We start from the raw sequence: 18,721 nt of genomic DNA, 5'->3' as shown, positions 1-18,721 counted from the left end.
GCCATGAGGTCGAAGGAATTGTCCGTAGAGCTCCGAGACAGGATTGTGTCGAGGCACAGATCTGGGGAAGGATACCAAAACATTTCTGCAGCATTGAAGGTCCCCAAGAACACAGTGGCTCCATCATTCTTAAATGGAAGAAGTTTGGAACCACCAAGACTCTTCCTAGAGCTCGCCGCCGAGCCAAACTGAGCAATCGGGGGAGAAGGGCTTTGGTCAGGGAGGTGACCAAGAACCCGATGACAGAGCTCCAGAGTTTCTCTGTGGAGATGGGAGAACCTTCCAGAAGGACAACCATCTCTGCAGCACTCCACAAATCAGGCCTTTATGGTAGAGTGGCCAGACGGAAGCCACTCCTCAGTAAAAGGCACCATCCTGGCACCATCCCTAAGGTGAAGCATGGTGGTGGCAGCATCATGCTGTGGGGATGTTTTTCAGCGACAGGGACTGGGTGACTAGTCTGGATCGAGGCAAAGATGAATGGCGCAAAGTACAGAGAGATCCTTTACCCATACGTAAAAATGTACGCACACATGACTGTAAGTTGCTTTGGATAAAAGCGTCTGCTAAATGGCATATTATTATTATTATTAAGAAAACCTGCTCCAGAGCGCTCAGGACCTCAGACTGGGGCGAAGGTTCACCTTCCAACAGGACAACGACCCTAAGCACACAGCCAAGACAACGCAGGAGTGGCTTGAATGACCCAGCCAGAGCCCGGACTTGAACCTGATCGAACATCTCTGGAGAGACCTGGAAATAGCTGTGCAGCAATGCTCCCCATCCAACCTGTCAGAGCTTGAGAGGATCTGCAGAGAGGAATGGGAGAAACTCCCCACATACAGATGTGCCAAGCTTGTAGATCCATACCCAAGTAGACTCGAGGCTGTAATCGCTGCCAAAGGTGCTTCAACAAAGTACTGAGTAAAGGGTCTGAATACTTATGTAAATGTGATATTTCAGTTTTTTATTTTTAATACATTTGCAAACATTTCAAAAAACCTGTTTTTGCTTTGTCATTATGGGGTATTGTGTGTGGATTGATGAGGGGGGAAAAAACAATTTAATCAATTTTAGAATAAGGCTGTAACGTAACAAAATGTGGAAAAACTCAAGGGGTCTGAATACTTTCCGAATGCACTGTATATGATTGCTTGGGAAATGTTTTCAAAAGCTACAAATTGATGTTGTTGGTAGTAAATGGGTGATGGTGTATGCAAAGTATTCTCATTGTTAATAACATCCTCATAGAAACTGGAGAACTGTTTTCGTTCATGAATAATTCCGACACAAATTAAGATTTGTGATTGAATTCCAACCCACTCTAGAAATATGGCATGCAATGTTTTGAACTTCCATCAATGGCATTTAGCTAATAGAGAATTTTGCTAATCCTGTCCTGGAGACTACAGTGTGTCGCAGTTCAGATGCCTCTCCTCACTGTAATGTGCTGTATACAGACTGACATTTACTCTCTTTTTCTCATGTTGAGGCCAGATATTTGACATGTCACTCAGGTAGCAGGCAGTCCGCTGTAGCTGATGCTAGCAGAATAATTCAGCCTGGATAGACCAACCACTGCAGACCTGAGTTCAAATAGTACTGGTTTGCTTTCAGATACTGAAAGCAATAGAATCAAAGGTGCAAACACCATCCATCTGACACTCTAGGCAGGCTCAATCAAACACTCAAAAAATTTGAAGGATACAGTGGCTTGCGAAAGTATTCACCCCCCCTTGGCATTTTTTTATACTTTGTAGAGCCACCTTTTGCAGCAATTACAGCTGCAAGTCTCTTGGGGTATGTCTCTATAAGCTTGGCACATCTAGCCACTGGGGTTTTTGCCCATTCTTCAAGGCAAAACTGCTCCAGCTCCTTCAAGTTGGATGGGTTCCGCTGGTGTACAGCAGTCTTGAAGTCATACCAGATTCTCAATTGGATTGAGGTCTGGGCTTTGACTAGGCCATTCCAAGACATTTAAATGTTTCCCCTTAAATCACTTGAGTGTTACTTTAGCAGTATGCTTAGGGTCGTTGTCCTGCTGGAAGGTGAACCTCCGTCCCAGTCTCAAATCTCTGGAAGACTGAAACAGGTTTCCCTCAAGTATTTCCCTGTATTTAGTGCCATCCATCATTCCTTCAATTCTGACCAGTTTCCCAGTCCCTGCCGATGAAAAACATCCCCACAGCATGATGCTTCCACCACCATGCTTCACTGTGGGGATGGTGTTCTTGGGGTGATGAGAGGTGTTGGGTTTGCGCCAGACATAGCGTTTTCCTTGATGGCCAAAAAGCTCAATTTTAGTCTCATCTGACCAGAGTACCTTCTTCCATATGTTTGGGGAGTCTCCCACATGCCTTTTGGCAAACACCAAACGTGTTTGCTTAATTTTTTCTTTAAGCAATGGCTATTTTCTGGCCACTCTTCCGTAAAGCCCAGCTCAATGGAGTGTACGGCTTAAAGTGGTCCTATGGACAGATACTCCAATCTCCGCTGTGGAGCTTTGCAGCTCCTTCAGGGTTATCTTTGGTCTCTTTGTTGCCTCTCTGATTAATGCCCTCCTTGCCTGGTCCGTGAGTTTTGGTGGGCGGCCCTCTCTTGGCAGGTTTGTTGTGGTGCCATATTCTTTCCATTTTTTAATAATGGATTTAATGGTGCTCCGTGGGATGTTCAGAAACTATTTTTTTATAACCCAACCCTGATCTGTACTTCTCCACAACTTTGTTTGGAGAGCTCCTTGGTCTTCATGGTGCCGCATGCTTGGTGGTGCCCCTTGCTTTGTGGTGTTGCAGACTCTGGGGCCTTTCAGAACAGGTGTATATATACTGAGATCATGTGACACTTAGTTTGCACACAGGTGGACTTTATTTAACTAATTATGTGACTTCTGAAGGTAATTGGTTGCACCAGATCTTATTTAGGGGCTTCATAGCAAAGGGGGTGAATACATATGCACGCACCACTTTTCCGTTATTTATTTGTTAGAATTTTTTGAAACAAGTTATTTTTTTTCATTTCACTTCACCAATTTGGACTATTTTGTGTATGTCCATTACATGAAATCCAAATAAAATTCCATTTAAATTACAGGTTGTAATGCAACAAAATAGGAAAAACGCCAAGGGGGGTGAATACTTTTGCAAGGCACTGTACCAAATATTACTTGAACCCAGGTCTGCCTTACAGTACAGGCTAGAGGCCAGTTCCTTCGAGGAGGCAGCTTTGGGTGCTGCATTATCATGATTCTGCATGGCAGTGCCTTCAGAAAGTATTCACACCTCTTGACTTTTTCTACATTTTCTTTTGTTACAGCCTGAATTTAAAATGAATAAAATTGAGAATTTTGGTCACTGGCCTACAGACAATACCCCATAATATCAAAGTAGAATTATGTTTTTCTAAATTTTTACATGAATGAAAAGCTGAAATGTCTTGAGTCAATAAGTATTCAACCCCTTTGTTATGCCAAGCCTAAATAAGTACAAATGTGCTTAACAAGTCACATAATACGTTTCATGGACTCATTCTGTGTGCAATAATAGTGTTTTACATGATTTTTTAATTACTACCTCATCTCTGTACCCAACGCATACAATTATCTGTAAGGTCACTCAGTCGAGTAGTACATTTCAAACACAGATGCAACCACAAAGACCAGGGAGGTTTCCCAATGCCTTGCAAAGAAGGGCACCTATTGGTAGATGGATTAAAAATAAAAGAAGCAGACATTGAATATCCCTTTGAGCATAGTGAAGTTATTAATTACACTTTGGATGGTGTATCAATACACCCAGTCACTACAAAGATACAGGCATCCTTCCTAACTCAGTTGCCGAAGAGGAAGGAAATCGTTCAGGTATTTCACTTTGAGGCCAATGGTGACTTTAAAACAGTTAATGAGTTTAATGGCCATGATAGAAAACTGAGGATGGATCAACAACATTGTAGTTACTTCACAATGCTAACCTAATTTACAGAGTGAAAAGAAGGAAGCTTGTACAGAAAAATAGTATTCCAAAACATGCATCCTGTTTGCAAAAAGGCATTAAAGTAATACTGCTTCAGACTGCTTTCCACCAGACTCTGGAAGATGAATTCACTTTTCAGCCAGACAATAAACTAAAACACAAGGCCAAATCTTCACTGGAATTGCTTACCAAGAAGACAGTGAATGTTCCAAGTGGCCAAGTTACAGTTTTGACATATATCTACTTGAAAATATATGGCAAGTCCTGAAAATGGTTATCTAGCAATAATCACTTTTCACTATGTCGTTATGGGGTATTGTGTGTAGATGGATAAGGAAAAAATCAATGTAATCCATTTTGAATTCAGACTAGCACAACAAAATGTGGAATAAGTCAAGGGATATGAATACTTTCTGAAGTCACTGTAGCAGCTCTTGGAAACACCTTATTGTTCTCCACAGACTCATAACCAGTAGTGACAGCATCCTCTAGCTCCGTTAACATCTATCACTGACGTTAATGTGCAGTGCCCTCTAACAACTGGGGCCCTGTTGGAATACTCTTCAAATGCATGATTCCTTCAAATCAAATGTTATTTGTCACATGCGCCGAGTACAACGGGTGCATACTTTACTGTGAAATGCTTGCTTACAAGCCCTTTCCAACAATCAGCGTTGCAGTTCTTGACACACTCAAAGCGGTGTGCCTGGCACCTACTACCATGCCCCGTTCAATCTTTTGTCTTTCCCATTCACCCTTCGAATGGCACACATACACAATCCATGTCTCAATTGTCTCAAGGCTTAGAAATCCTTCTTTAACCTGTCTCCTCCGCTTCATCTATTGATTTGAAGTGGATTTAACAAGTGACATCAATAAGGGATCATAGCATTCACCTGGATTCACCTGGTCAGTCTATGTCATGGAGAGAGCAGGTGTTCCTAATGTTTTGTACTCTCAGTGTATACCATGAGTACCAGTACCAGATCAATGTGCAGGTGTACGAGGTACACTATATATACAAAAGTATGTGGACACCCCTTCAAATTGGTGGATTCGGCTATTTCAGCCTCAGCCGTTGCTGACAGGTGCATAAAATTGAGCACCCAGCCATGCAATCTCCATAGACAAACATTTGAGTAGAATGGCCTTACTAAAGAGCTCAGTGACTTTCAACGTGGCACCGTCATAGGATGCCACCTTTCCAACAAGTCAGTTTGTCAAACTTCTGCCCTGCTAGAGCTTCCCCGGTCAACTGTAAGTGCTGTTATTGTGAAGTGGGAAACGTCTAGGAGCAACAACATCTCAGCCGCGAAGTGGTAGCCCACACAAGCTCACAGAACGGGACCGCTGAGTGCCGAAGCGGGTAATGCGTAAAAATCGTCTGTCCTCAGTTGCAACACTCACTACTAAGTTCCAAACTGCCTCTGGAAGCAACGTTAGCACAATAACTGTTAATCGGGAGCTTCATGAAATGGGTTTCCATGGCCGAGCAGCCGCAGACAAGACTAAGATCACCATGCGCAATGCCAAGCGTTGGCTGGAGTGGTGTAAAGCTCGCCGCCATTGGACTCTGGAGCAGTGGAAAGGCGTTCTCTGAAGTGATGAATCACGCTTCACCATCTGGCAGTCCGACGTACGAATCTGGTTTTGGCGGATGCCAGGAGAACGGTACCTGCCCGAATGCACACAGTGCCAACAGTAAAGTATTGGTAGAGGTCTGGGGCTGTTTTTCATGGTTCTGGCTTAGGCCCCTTAGTTCCAGTGAAGGGACATTTTAACTTTACAGCATAGAATGACATTCTAGATGATTCTGTGCTTCCACCTTTGTGGCAACAGTTTGAGGAAGGCCCTTTCCTGTTTCAGCATGACAATGCCCCCGTGCAGAAGGCGAGGTCCATACAGAAATTGTTTGTCAAAATCGGTGTGGAAGAACTTGACTGGCCTACACAGAGCCCTGACCTCAACCTATCGAACACCTTTGGGATGAATTGGAACACCGACTGCGAGCCAAGCCTAATCTCCCAACATCAGTGCCCGACCTCACTAATGCTCTTGTGGCTGAATGGAAGCAAGTCCACGCAGCAATGTTCCAACATCTATTGGAATGCCTTCCCAGAAGAGTAGATGCTGTTATAGCAGCAAAGGGGGGAGCAACTCCATATTAATGCCCATGATTTTGGAATGAGATGTTTGACGAGCAGGTGTCCACATACTTTTGGCCATGTAGTGTATTTGAGGTAGATATGTAAATGAAGGCAGGGTAGAATGACTAGGCATCAGGCTACATAATAATGGGAGTACAATAAATAACAGAGTAGCAGCAGCAGCATATGATAAGTGTAAAAGTGAATGTGTGTGTGTGTGTATGCATGTGTGTTGTCCGTATGCATGTGTGTGTGCATATGTAGTGTATGTGTTTGGTTTTGTGTGAATGTGTGTGAGATGTCATGTCAGATCGGTGATAACGTCAAGGAAGGATCCATTTAAAGAGTATTCAAACAGGGCCTGTGCTTAAGACTGGGTGAAAAGAGACATTTGTGTTTATTTTGTACTGGCCAGTGATGCACAGTGAGGTAATAGATTTTGGGAGGTGTTCGCTGGATGAGGTGAGGACCTAAGGGTCTTGGACTGGAACAAACAGCTGTTTCATAATGTGCTATATTGAATAGCTGTTTATCACACCCTCATGTAGCACTGATGCAGCGGGTGTTCTCTCCACGTGTGGCTTTAGTTTTAGCCGTTGGGTCCATGCTCAGTACAATACACCTTTTTTTACCCATTTGCACAGAATTTATACATTTTCAGTCAGCACTGGGATTTGAACCTACAACCTCCCTTTCTCTAACCTCGAGGCTACAGCCAACCCTACTGAGAGGGCTTAATATGACTGAATAAACTGGTTGTTTTGTTGGTGTCTGGTAATTTAGCTTGATGGCTAATTTCCATGTTTTCATTATGGTAAGAATTTCCTGACAGAGGAGGAAGAGTTACCTCGTTGTTTTTTTGAGTTCTTTATTTAAGTCATTTTCACTAGCAAGTCCTGTGGCACTTTACGCCTCGCCATCTCTTTCATTTGATTTTTTAAAAGCCTCATTTGACAAGGTTTTGGCAGGACTACAGGCTTTCTACAGGCTATTGTCTTACGTCAGTGGCTTCCAGAAGATAGTCTTCTGTTGTAAAGCAGTCGATATCCATCATACAGGAGTTTCTTATGCTCTCTGACCCCCCTGCATTCCCTTGGGTGTTATCCCAGTAGCAGCTGCAGTCAGGCCCACTAGAACTCCAGCTACCCTGGGCTGTTATTGGAAGTTTCCAAAGCCCTCTTCAAAAAGTTTGAGTTTGCTCACTCTTTCCAACTCATGTAACTCAAATGGTTCAATAGAAGCCCAAGGAGGCACTGGATATGTGCAGCTTTGGATTGAACGCAATCCCATAACTTTGAGTCTACGCTTTGATTTGTTCATGTTTTGACTGTTTTTTAAGCTGTCTTTTAGTATTGATGGAATGGCAATATCGCTAGCTTCTTTGGAGCATCAGGAAATGCCAGTGCCCACAGGCAAACACTTTCTCAATAACAACATGATTTGTTCTTCTGACTGGCAATAATTAGACTCAATGGGCTGTAGCTTCACACAACACCACTCACTGATCTCCCTATGTCTTGTTGATTTTCCATCAACACTCACCCTGATGAAAACAGTTACAACCCCTCATCATTAGGCCTACATAGAATTGTCATAACAATGACATAACGGATGTCATAACCAGTCATGACTTGTGATGTGGTGTGGTGTTTGCCTTATGACTGGGAGGGTTCAAGCAAAGTGTTACTATGGTAACTCCACTAGATACTCTCCATTGAGACGGTCTCCCAAACACTAACCAGTCTGTCTGTCTTCTACATGTCTTTGTCCAGGTGGCTGACTTCATCCACTCTCTCCCCGGCTGTGATGAACAAGCTAAGCAGTTCAAAGAGGAGGTAAGAGATGACACACTCTCTATCCCCCCTCTGGTCCCCCTCCTCTGGTCCCCCTCCTCTAGTCCCCCTCTAGTCGCCCTCTAGTCACCCTCTAGTCCCGCTCTGGTCCCCCTCTGGCCCCCATCTGGCCCCCCTCTAGTCCCCTCTAATCTCACTCTAGTCCCCCTCTAGTCCCCTTCTAGTCCCATCTGACTCCATCTGGTCCCCCTCTAGGCCCCTCTAGTCCCCCTCTGGCCCCTCTCTAGTCCCCTCTGCCCTCTGGTACCCCTCTAGGCCCCTCTGGTCCCCCTCTGGCCCCTCTCTAGTCCCCTCTGCCCTCTGGTACCCCTCTAGGCCCCTCTGGTCCCCCTCTGGCCCCTCTCTAGTCCCCTCTGCCCTCTGGTACCCCTCTAGGCCCCTCTAGTCCCCCTCTGGCCCCTCTCTAGTCCCCTCTGCCCTCTGGTACCCCTCTAGGCCCCTCTGGCCCCTCTCTAGTCCCCTCTGCCCTCTGGTACCCCTCTAGGCCCCTCTAGTCCCCCCTCTGGCCCCTCTCTAGTCCCCTCTGCCCTCTGGTACCCCTCTAGGCCCCTCTGGCCCCTCTCTAGTCCCCTCTGCCCTCGGGTACCCCTCTAGGCCCCTCTAGTCCCCCTCTGGCCCCTCTCTAGTCCCCTCTGCCCTCTGGTACCCCTCTAGGCCCCTCTGGCCCCCCTCTAGGCCCCTCTGCCCTCTGGTCCCCCTCTGGCCCCCCTCTATCCCCCCTCTAGTCCCCCTCCTCTAGTCCCCTTCCTCTAGTACCCCTCCGGTCCCCTCTAATCCCCCTCTGGTCCTCTCTAGTCCTCCTCTAGTCCCCCCCGTCCGGAGTAATCTAAATAGTTTGAATGATGGCCCTCCTCCATACGGCTAAAGGGGAAACAGGTGCAGAGGAGCCCTTGCCCTTATAGTTGTTAGGCCACGTCTGCAACGAAACACTCAGAGGAACGGATTCTCTTCCTTCTTCTCCACTATGTTTGGTCAGGGTTTGTTTGAGTTGATAATTATACTCAGGTAAGGAGATATGACTGGAATCCAAAGCAATTTATTGGATGCTAGTAGCAGTAGTGATTAGCATTCCGAGCACAGTCATCTTTCCCTCAGCTAATCTGACTCAGTATTTGCCATCGCTCTCTTGATAGTTGAAATCTTTTTCACCAAACCCAGTTGACACTCCACAGTTGTGCTTTTTACATACAGTTGAAGTCGGAAGTTTACATACACTTAGGTTGGAATCATTAAAACTCGTTTTTCAATCACTCCACAAATTTCTTGTTAACAAACTATCGTAATTTTTCCAACAATTGTTTACAGACAGATTATTTCACTTATAATTCACTGTATCACAATTCCAGTGGGTCAGAAGTTTACATACACTAAGTTGACTGTGCCTTTAAACAGCTTGGAAAATTCCAGAAAATGATGTCATGGCTTTAGAAGCATCTGATAGGCTAATTGACATCATTTGAGTCAATTGGAGATGTACCTGTGGATGAATTCAAGGCCTACCTTCAAACTCAGTGCCTCTTTGCTTGACATCATGGGAAAATCAAAATAAATCAGCCAAGACCTCAGAAAAATAATTGTAGACCTCCACAAGTCTGGTTCATCCTTGGGAGAAATTTCCAAATGCCTGAAGGTACCACGTTCATCTGTACAAACAATAGTACGCAAGTATAAACACCATGTGACCACACAGCCGTCATACCGCTCAGGAAGGAGACGCGTTCTGTCTCCTAGAGATGAACGCACTTTGGTGCGAAAAGTGCAAATCAATCCCAGAACAACAGCAAAGGACCTTGTGAAGATGCTGGAGGAAACAGGTACAAAAGTATCTATATCCACAGTAAAACGAGTCCTATATTGACATAACCTGAAAGGACTCTCATCAAGGAAGAAGACACTGCTCCAAAACCGCCATAGAAAAGCCAGACTACGGTTTACAACTGCACATGGGGACAAAGATCGTACTTTTTGCATAATTAAAAAATAAATAAATAGATATATATATATAGAGGTGAAAGCATTGGAAATGCTTTTGGCGGTTGACCTGCTTTTGTTTTGTGGGTGGCACTATGTGCTGTTTTCGATGGATGGGTCCTGGCCTCTCGGGGCCTTAGGGATACGGAGGGACGTGGGTGGGATGCTGATCACGGCGATGACGGCTCAACTTGGGATGGGAAGGGGCTTTAGCGGGGGAATTAGTGGAGAACAATTGAAGGGCTACTCCGTAGCAATGCAAATATCACGGTACAGCTATATGGACACTCAATCATTACGCTATTTTTTTATTGGTAAATTTACAAACATATATAATGATAAATAGACTTGAAACTTGTATCTCATTATGGTGTATGGTGAAATAAGTATAGCCAGTTATAATTGTAATGGCTTAGCTGATAATAACAAAAGAAGAACAATATTTACATGGCTCAAAGAGAAGGAATATAATATCTATTGTATACAGGAAACTCATTCAACAATTCGAGATGAAGTAGCGTGGAAAAAGAATGGGGGGAATATACTTCTCCCATGGGCAAAGAAATTCAAAAGGGGTGATGATATTAATTAATAGTAATTTCGATCCAAATGTGCAAATTGTACAAATAGATACACAAGGTAGATGGATTATTTTAAATATGTTATTGGACCATAAACAGATATGGCTCATTAACCTTTATGGACCAAATAATGATGATCCACAATTCTTTGACAATATATATAATAAATTATCAAGCCTGCATGCAACTCAAGACAATATTATTATGGTGGGGGATTATAATACTGTTTTAAATAGCTCAATGGACCGTAAAGGAAATCACACCACAAACAATCACCCACATGCTCTTAAGGAAATTGTGAATGTCATGGATACATTAGAACTAGTAGATATATGGAGGCTTAAATATACTGATCTAGTGAGATATACATGGCGGAGACTGAATCAAGCTAGTCGTCTTGACTTCTTTCTTATCTCATTCTCGTTGGCACCAAAAGTAAAAAAAGTGTTGATAGGGGACAGAATGCGGTCAGACCATCATGTAATAGGCATATATATTACTCTTACTGAATTTCCACGTGGGCGAGGATATTGGAAATTTAATCAAAGCCTATTGGATGATAATTTATTTATAATTAGAACAAAGGAATTTATAACTGATTTTTTCCAACATAACAGAGGTACAGCGAATCCCCTTATTGTATGGGACACCTTTAAATGTGCCTTTAGAGGCCATGCAATTCAGTACTCATCTCGAAAACAAAACCAATTTAGGTCAAAAGAGTTTATACTAAGAAAGGAAATAGAAAGTCTAACAGAACAGATAGATGGCAATAAAAACTGTAACATAGAGGCTCAGAATAAATTAGAGGAAAAACAAAAAGAAATGGAGAAACTTATTCAAGAAAGATCAAGTGTAACATATTATAAAAATAAAGCAAACTGGATGGAATATGGGGAAAAATGCACAAAATTCTTTTTTAATCTTCAACATAGGAATGCTACCAAAAAGAACTTAATGAAACTGGTTACAATTGACGGAGTCACCCATGATTCACCAAATGACATTTTGAAGGAAGAAACAAAGTACTTTAAGCATATGTTTTCTTTTCAGTCACCTCCATCTCCTCTAACTGAAGCTAATTGTAGAGATTTTTTTTCTATTGATAATGTCAAATTAACAGCCACACAGAAAGACTCATGTGAAGGTGAAATTACAGAGGAGGAACTTCTGGATGCAATTAAAGACTTTAAGTCTGGGAAAACTCCAGGGTTGGATGGCATACCAGTCGAGGTATACCAAACCTTTTTGATATACTAAGAGGACCGTTATTAGCATGTTTTAACCACTCCTATGTAAATGGTAGATTATCTGACACTCAAGAAGAAGGACTGATCTCATTATTACTGAAACAGGATACAAGTGGAAAATATAAAGATCCAGTCCATTTACAAAATTGGAGGCCCCTTACACTTCAGTGTTGTGATGCAAAAATCCTAGCAAAATGTATAGCGCATAGAATTAAAAAGGTATTGCCGGATATTATTCATTCTAATCAGACAGGTTTTTTACATGGAAGATACATTGGAGATAATATAAGGCAAGTATTGGAAACATTAGAACACTATGGAAAATATGGGAAACCAGGCCTGCTATTCATAGCAGACTTCGAAAAAGGCATTTGATAAAGTTCGACTGGGGTTTATATATAAATGCCTGGAGCATTTCAATTTTGGAGAATCTCTTATAAAATGGGTCAAAATCATGTATAGTAACCCTAGGTGTAAAATAGTAAATAATGGCTATTTCTCAGAAAGTTTTAAACTGTCAAGAGGAGTGAAACAAGGTTGTCCACTATCGGCATATCTATTTATTGTGGCCATCGAGATGTTAGCGATTAAAATCAGATCTAATAATAATATCAGAGGATTAGAAATAAAGACCTTAAAAACAAAGGTGGCATTGTACGCTGATGATTCATGTTTTTTTTAAATCCACAACTAGAATCCCTCCACAGCCTCATAGAGGATCTAGATACATTTTCTAACCTCTCTGGATTACAACCAAATTATGACAAATGTACTATATTACGTATTGGATCACTAAAAATACAATTTTTACATTACCATGTAGTTTACCAATAAAATGGTCTGATGGTGATGTGGATATACTCGAATACATATCCCAAAGGAAATAAATGATCTCACTTCAATAAATTTTAATAGAAAATTAGCAAAAATAGATAAGATCTTACTACCATGGAAAGGAAAATACCTGTCAATTTGTGGAAAAATCACCCTGATTAACTCATTAGTATTATCACAGTTTACCTATTTGCTTATGGTCTTGCCTACGCCTAGCGAACAGTTTTTTAAATTATATGAGAAAAAAATATTCAATTTTATTTGGAACGGCAAGCCAGACAAAATTAAAAGAGCATATTTATATAATGAATATGAATTCGGAGGACAGAAATTATTAAATATTAAAGCATTAGACCTATCACTAAAAGCTTCAGTCTTACAAAAGTTATACTTAAATCCGAACTGGTTCTCAAGCAAATTAGTAAGATTGTCTCACCCAATGTTCAAGAAAGGCCTTTTTCCCTTTATTCAGATTACAACCTCACACTTTCAGTTATTTGAAAAGGAAATAATCTCCCAAATGTCACTATTTCTAAAACAAGCCATAGAAAGTTGGTTGCAATTTCAATTTAATCCTCCAGAAACGACAGAACAAATAATGCAACAAATATTGTGGTTAAATTCAAATATACTAATTGACAAAAAACCTTTATTTTTTGACAGAATGTTTAAAAAAGGTATAATCTTTGTAAATGATATCATCGGTAGGACTGGTGGAGTTATGACGCACATGCAGCTAACAAAAACATATGGAAATGTCTGCTCTACCCAAAATTACAATCAAATAATGGCAGCATTACCGCAAAAAATGGAAGAGGAAAGTGGAAGGGGGAGAAAGTAAGGAACTTGTCTGTCGGCCTTGCATTAAAGAACATAATTGGTTAAGGAAAACTGTGATAAATAAAAAAATATATCAGTTTCACTTAAGGACCAAAGGATTGACAGCCGTCCCATATAGATTGCAAAATAGTTGGGAAGAGATCTTTGATGTACCGATCCCATGGCATAGTGTTTATGAACTGACACGCAAAACGACACCGGATTCAAAAATTAGAATCTTTCAATTTAAATTACTATATAAAATCCTTGCTACCAATAGAATGTTATTTATATGGGGGATACAATCTTCCCAGCTCTGCAGATTTTGCTGTGAAGAGACGGAATCATTGGACCATTTGTTTTGGTTCTGTCCATTTGTAGCTTGTTTTTGGACACTGGTCCAGGAATGGCTAAAGGATTGCAATATTTACCTGGAACTAACCTTGCAGATAGCATTACTGGGTGATCTGAAAAGTCATAGTCAATCAATCAATAATATAATAATACTTTTAGCAAAGCTGTTTATTTTTAACTCTCAATCTGTAGAAGCAATGAGAATAGAAAGGTTCAGAATTATTGTAAAACATCACAGCACGGTTGAAATATATATGGCAAATAGAAATCCGATATGGATGGTGTTAAGAGATAGATGGGAGGTATTGAATAGAGTTGAAGGATGGGACTAATAACAAATAACAACAAATAATAACAAAGATAGCTAATAATGTAAAGCATACTGTGTCCATAATAAGTATATAGGCTGTATGTTGGGAGCTTTTGGGAAAGAGCACAGTTAGAAAGATATGGCATATAGAAGCAAACCGGATGGACATCATGAAAACGATCGGAGAGGTTGAGAGTAGAAGTAGTTCAGGAGCAAAAAATTAATAAATAATAATAATAATAATAATAATGATATATATGTATGTATGTAAATGTATATATATATGTATATATATAATAGAATTATTGTAAAATTAACTGTGTCCATAAGGTGTAGATAGTAAGTATAGACCGGAAGTAGAGACCTGGGCATTGTTGTTCACTAATTTACTCCAAGTAGGGAAAGGATGGTGGGGTTGAAAAGTAATAAAGGGGAGTATATATAAAAAAAAAAAAAAAAAAAAATGGGGGATTGGAAGTGATGCAGACAATTACATTGATAGAAGATACAATCTATCTGCAATATTAAGCTGATCCATTCCCCCAAAAAAAAAAAAAAAAAAAAAAAAGATCGTACTTTTTGGAGAAATGTCCTCTGGTCTGATGAAACAAAAATAGAACTGTTTGGCCATAATGACCATTGTTGTGTTTGGAGGAAAAAGGGGGTTGCTTGCAAGCCGAAGAACACCATCCCAACCGTGAAGCACGGGGGTGGCAGCATCATGCTGTGGGGGTGCTTTGCTGCAGGAGGGACTGGTGCACTTCACAAAATAGATGGCATCATGAGGAAGGGAAATTATGTGGATATATTGAAGCAACATCTCAAGACATCAGTCAGGAAGATAAAGCTTGGTCGCAAATGGGTCTTCCAAATGGACAATGACCCCAAGCATACTTCCAAAGTTGTGGCAAAATGGCTTAAGGACAACAAAGTCAAGGTATTGGAGTGGCCATCACAAAGCCCTGACCTCAATCATATAGAAAATTTGTGGGCAGAACTGAAAAGGCGTGTGTGAGCAAGGAGGCAAACCTTGCTTGACCTTTGGTATGATGTTCTTACTGTGGAATGCAGAGTTTGGTTTTCGCCAGGCATTACTGGAACCATGTCGTCCAAAAAGTTATACTTTTGAATCATCTGTCCATAGAACGTTCTTCCAAGAGTCATGATGATCATCCAGGTGCTTTTTGGCAAACTTGAGTCAACGTTTTGGACGAGATGGGTCCCATTATGCCTGGCGAAAACCAAACACTCATCCAAAAAGTTGACTCAAGTTTGCCAAAAAGCACCTGGATGATCACAGTAAGAACATCATACCAAAGGTCAAGCATGGTGGTGGTGGTGTGATGGTTTGGGGATGCTTTGCTGCCTCAGGACCTGGACGACTTGCCTTAATAGAAGGAACCATGAATTCTGCTCTGTATCAGAGAATTCTACAGGAGAATGTCAGACCATCCGTCTATTAGCTGAAGTTGAAGCGCAGCTGGGTCATGCAGCAAGACAATGACCCAAAACACACAATCAAGTCTACATGAAAATTGCTAAAAAGCAACAAATTGGAAGTTTTTGAATGGCCTAGTCAAAGTCCAGACCTAATCCCAATTGAGATGTTGTGGCAGGATTTGAAACGAGCAGTTCATGCTTGAAAACCCACACGTCACTGAGTTAAAGCAGTTCTGCATGGAAGAGTGGGCCAAAATTCCTCCACAGCGACGTGAGAGACTGATCAACAACTACAGGAAGCATTTGGTTGGAGTCATTGCAGCTAAAGGTGGCACAACCAGTTATTGAATGTAAGGGGGCAATTACTTTTTCACACAGGGGAATTGGGTGTTGCATAACTTTGTTTATGAAATAAATATGTAATTGTTGTGTTATTTGTTCACTTATGTTCCCTTTATCTAATATTAGGTTTTGGTTGAAGATCTGATAACATTCAGTATCACAAATATGCAAAAGTAGAGAAAATTAGAAAGGGGGCAAATACTTATTCATAGCACTGTAAATGTCAGGAATTGTGAAAATCTGAGTTGAAATGTATTTGGCCAAGGTGTATGTAAACTTCCGACTTCAACTGTACACAAAATGTGAATTGCACGTTTAGTCGTTGAACAAGACATCGCCATCTGATCCAACTGATAAATACATGATTACCATTTCATAAATGATCAAACGGCTCATACTCTGTATAGTGGTAGATAAGATATGGTTATCTGTAGCCCATTTTTTTTCTCTGTCTCACTGGGTTCAATTGACTGCACATCAGTTGTTGACCCATGCTGTAATCTGACTGCACATCAGTTGTTGACCCATGCTGTAATCTGATTGGTTGTCGTCCAACAGCAAATTGACGGGAAAGCCTTCTTGCTGCTGACCCAGCGCGACATCGTCAAGATCATGAGCGTGAAACTCGGTCCTGCTCTCAAGATCTACAACTCCATCCTGATGTTCAAGCATGCTGAGGACAACCAATCGGCAGCTGGCAACGCCAACACGTGATGCATCGGAAGCCACACCCACCAGGCCCACCCTATGTATCTGTCAAACACATAGATTTAATGTATCGATTCATTCCAAGACCCCAACCTCCTTACACCTGCTCCTTCACCTTGGCCTACAGGCACTTTAGTTAAAGGACTATAACTTAAACTAAAGCCGCTACATGATCTGTCCAGACCGATGGACTTTCAGGTTTGTGTGTGTGTGTGTGTGTGAGTGTCTCCTTCCTTGGACACAGCCTCTAATTCTGCCTTTAATACTCAAATGTAGGTGTCATGAAGGTCAACTCAACAAAACCTGTATTTACAGCTACACAGCACATTTTTCTATGTCTTTTACGCTGTAGCTTCTCTATGCTCTACTTTTCTCCTTCAGGATCAAATAAGTGACAATCACCACCAACAGTACAAAGCTGTGTACTACATCATGACAAACCTGTGCTTTTTCTGGGTCATCACGGTGCTATGTGTATTCCGAATACAAACAGTCTACATCACAGTACGGGAGTTGACCTCTGGTACTACCAGCTTACGATCTCTGTCTACTGACTCAAACAGGGATACATATTCCCAACGTCTCTGCCATTTTGATTTGATTTGATTCTATTTTGTATGAATGTTATATCACTACCTATATCAACTCACCTATATTTATTGTGAAAAATATCTAGGTGTTTGCATAGTTGAAGGAAATTAATATATTATATATGAGCAAATTGTTTTTGAAATGCCAAAAGGGGTTTTTGTTTTACATTTTCAATTCAGAATGAATTTTATTTGATGATATATTGCACATTAGAAGAATGAAAAATCATTTAACTTAAGTTTTGGAAAATGTAAAACCATGGGATAGTTTTGAGCTGAAGATAATCTAAAGAAGTATAATTTCTGTTATTGTAATGTTATCGTAGTTAAGATATTTTAGGTAGTCTTACTTTTTGTGGCAACTGCAACTCGAGACAATAGTCATGTACATTTATCTTTATTTACCTTTTGATCCATAACAGGACCAATATTGTATTTTTTGTTCTTCATTTTAATGTTTGCTCTCCTTTTCTCACAGTCCTGATAGGTTGAAGTTATTTTCTTATTATCAAAGAACAGCATACTTGATCTTCTGCACAATTAAGAGTTTAATCTTATATTTTGCTATAACTTGGAACTTAAGCTATATGTTGAAACAACTGTGCTATATCATTTGTTCCCTAGTCTTCATATAAATGTTGCTACTAACTTTCAACAGAACTCCATTGAAACTTCAGGAATATGAAGAAACTGTTTACTGTACTTTCTGCTTTTTTTCTATAGGGACTTTCTCTCTATCCCAAAATGTCAAGCATCCGTAAACGTATATTTTATTCTGATGCTGCTTGTCTTTGTCAATGCTGTAACGTTCAAGACTGCTGTTTAGTGCATGGAAAATACTGCTACATCTTGGTACAACCTCCAATATGGAGTTAGATATCTGCCCTTAACATATACCGCATGTATTTAGGAGACTCACAATCTATTTTGGCGGATAGCTACCTCCATATATCGACCACTTATCTATGAAAATGACAACTAATTTAACCATAAAGATGTGTTGTACATATTTGTAAACCCTGTTTCTTACACTGAATTTACACTTTGTACCACTTAATGGATTCCGATCACATGACTTCACAATCCAAATAAACAGTGCAAAGTCCTTACCGTCCCCACACTCCATTTTAGTTCTCCTCATGCTAATTTTGCATTATTTAATGTTTTTTTTTACTACTGCAGTGCGAAGGCTGCAAGCCCAAACCGAATTCCAACTTCAAAGGTCCTCCTTGAAATTAATGGACTGTGGCTGGGATTTATTCAACTGCAGATAGTGGTCTTCCGGATAGCGCTTTCTATTTGATTTGCACAGCAGCGTGTTTCGGATGGTTGATTTAGATACTGGCAGTCCTGTGGTGTGACATGTTCAGTTCTGACAGCAAACCAGTCATCCACTGCTGCACAACCAGACTGACAATTTCTGGGACACACTGCTGTGAAAATCAAACACCACCCTGAAAGGGACGGAAGATCAACACGACATTGACCCTGCATACTCTACTCTACTCAAAACCAGGATCACAGAAATACATCTCAGTCCTGTACTATACATGG

At 41.0% G+C, this 18,721-nt stretch overlaps 1 protein-coding gene across 2 annotated transcripts in view; it reads left to right on the top strand.

The window, feature by feature from the left end:
- The window catches only part of LOC121569179 (lethal(3)malignant brain tumor-like protein 4), a 137,385-nt gene extending 119,113 nt beyond the window's left edge, over window positions 1-18,272 (top strand). For both annotated transcript variants that reach the window (XM_041879904.2, XM_041879903.2), the window contains exons 19-20: window positions 7,888-7,950; window positions 16,428-18,272. In XM_041879904.2, the coding sequence (XP_041735838.2) occupies window positions 7,888-7,950; window positions 16,428-16,583 (219 nt within the window). In that variant the 3' untranslated portion in view covers window positions 16,584-18,272. The remainder of the gene's footprint in view (window positions 1-7,887; window positions 7,951-16,427) is intronic.
- The last annotated feature ends 449 nt before the right edge of the window (window positions 18,273-18,721 follow it).

Source organism: Coregonus clupeaformis, chromosome 7 (genome assembly GCF_020615455.1).
Source record: "Coregonus clupeaformis isolate EN_2021a chromosome 7, ASM2061545v1, whole genome shotgun sequence".
In the NCBI taxonomy this organism is placed as follows: Eukaryota; Metazoa; Chordata; class Actinopteri; order Salmoniformes; family Salmonidae; genus Coregonus; species Coregonus clupeaformis.
This window is presented reverse-complemented; position numbering and strand designations above follow the sequence as displayed.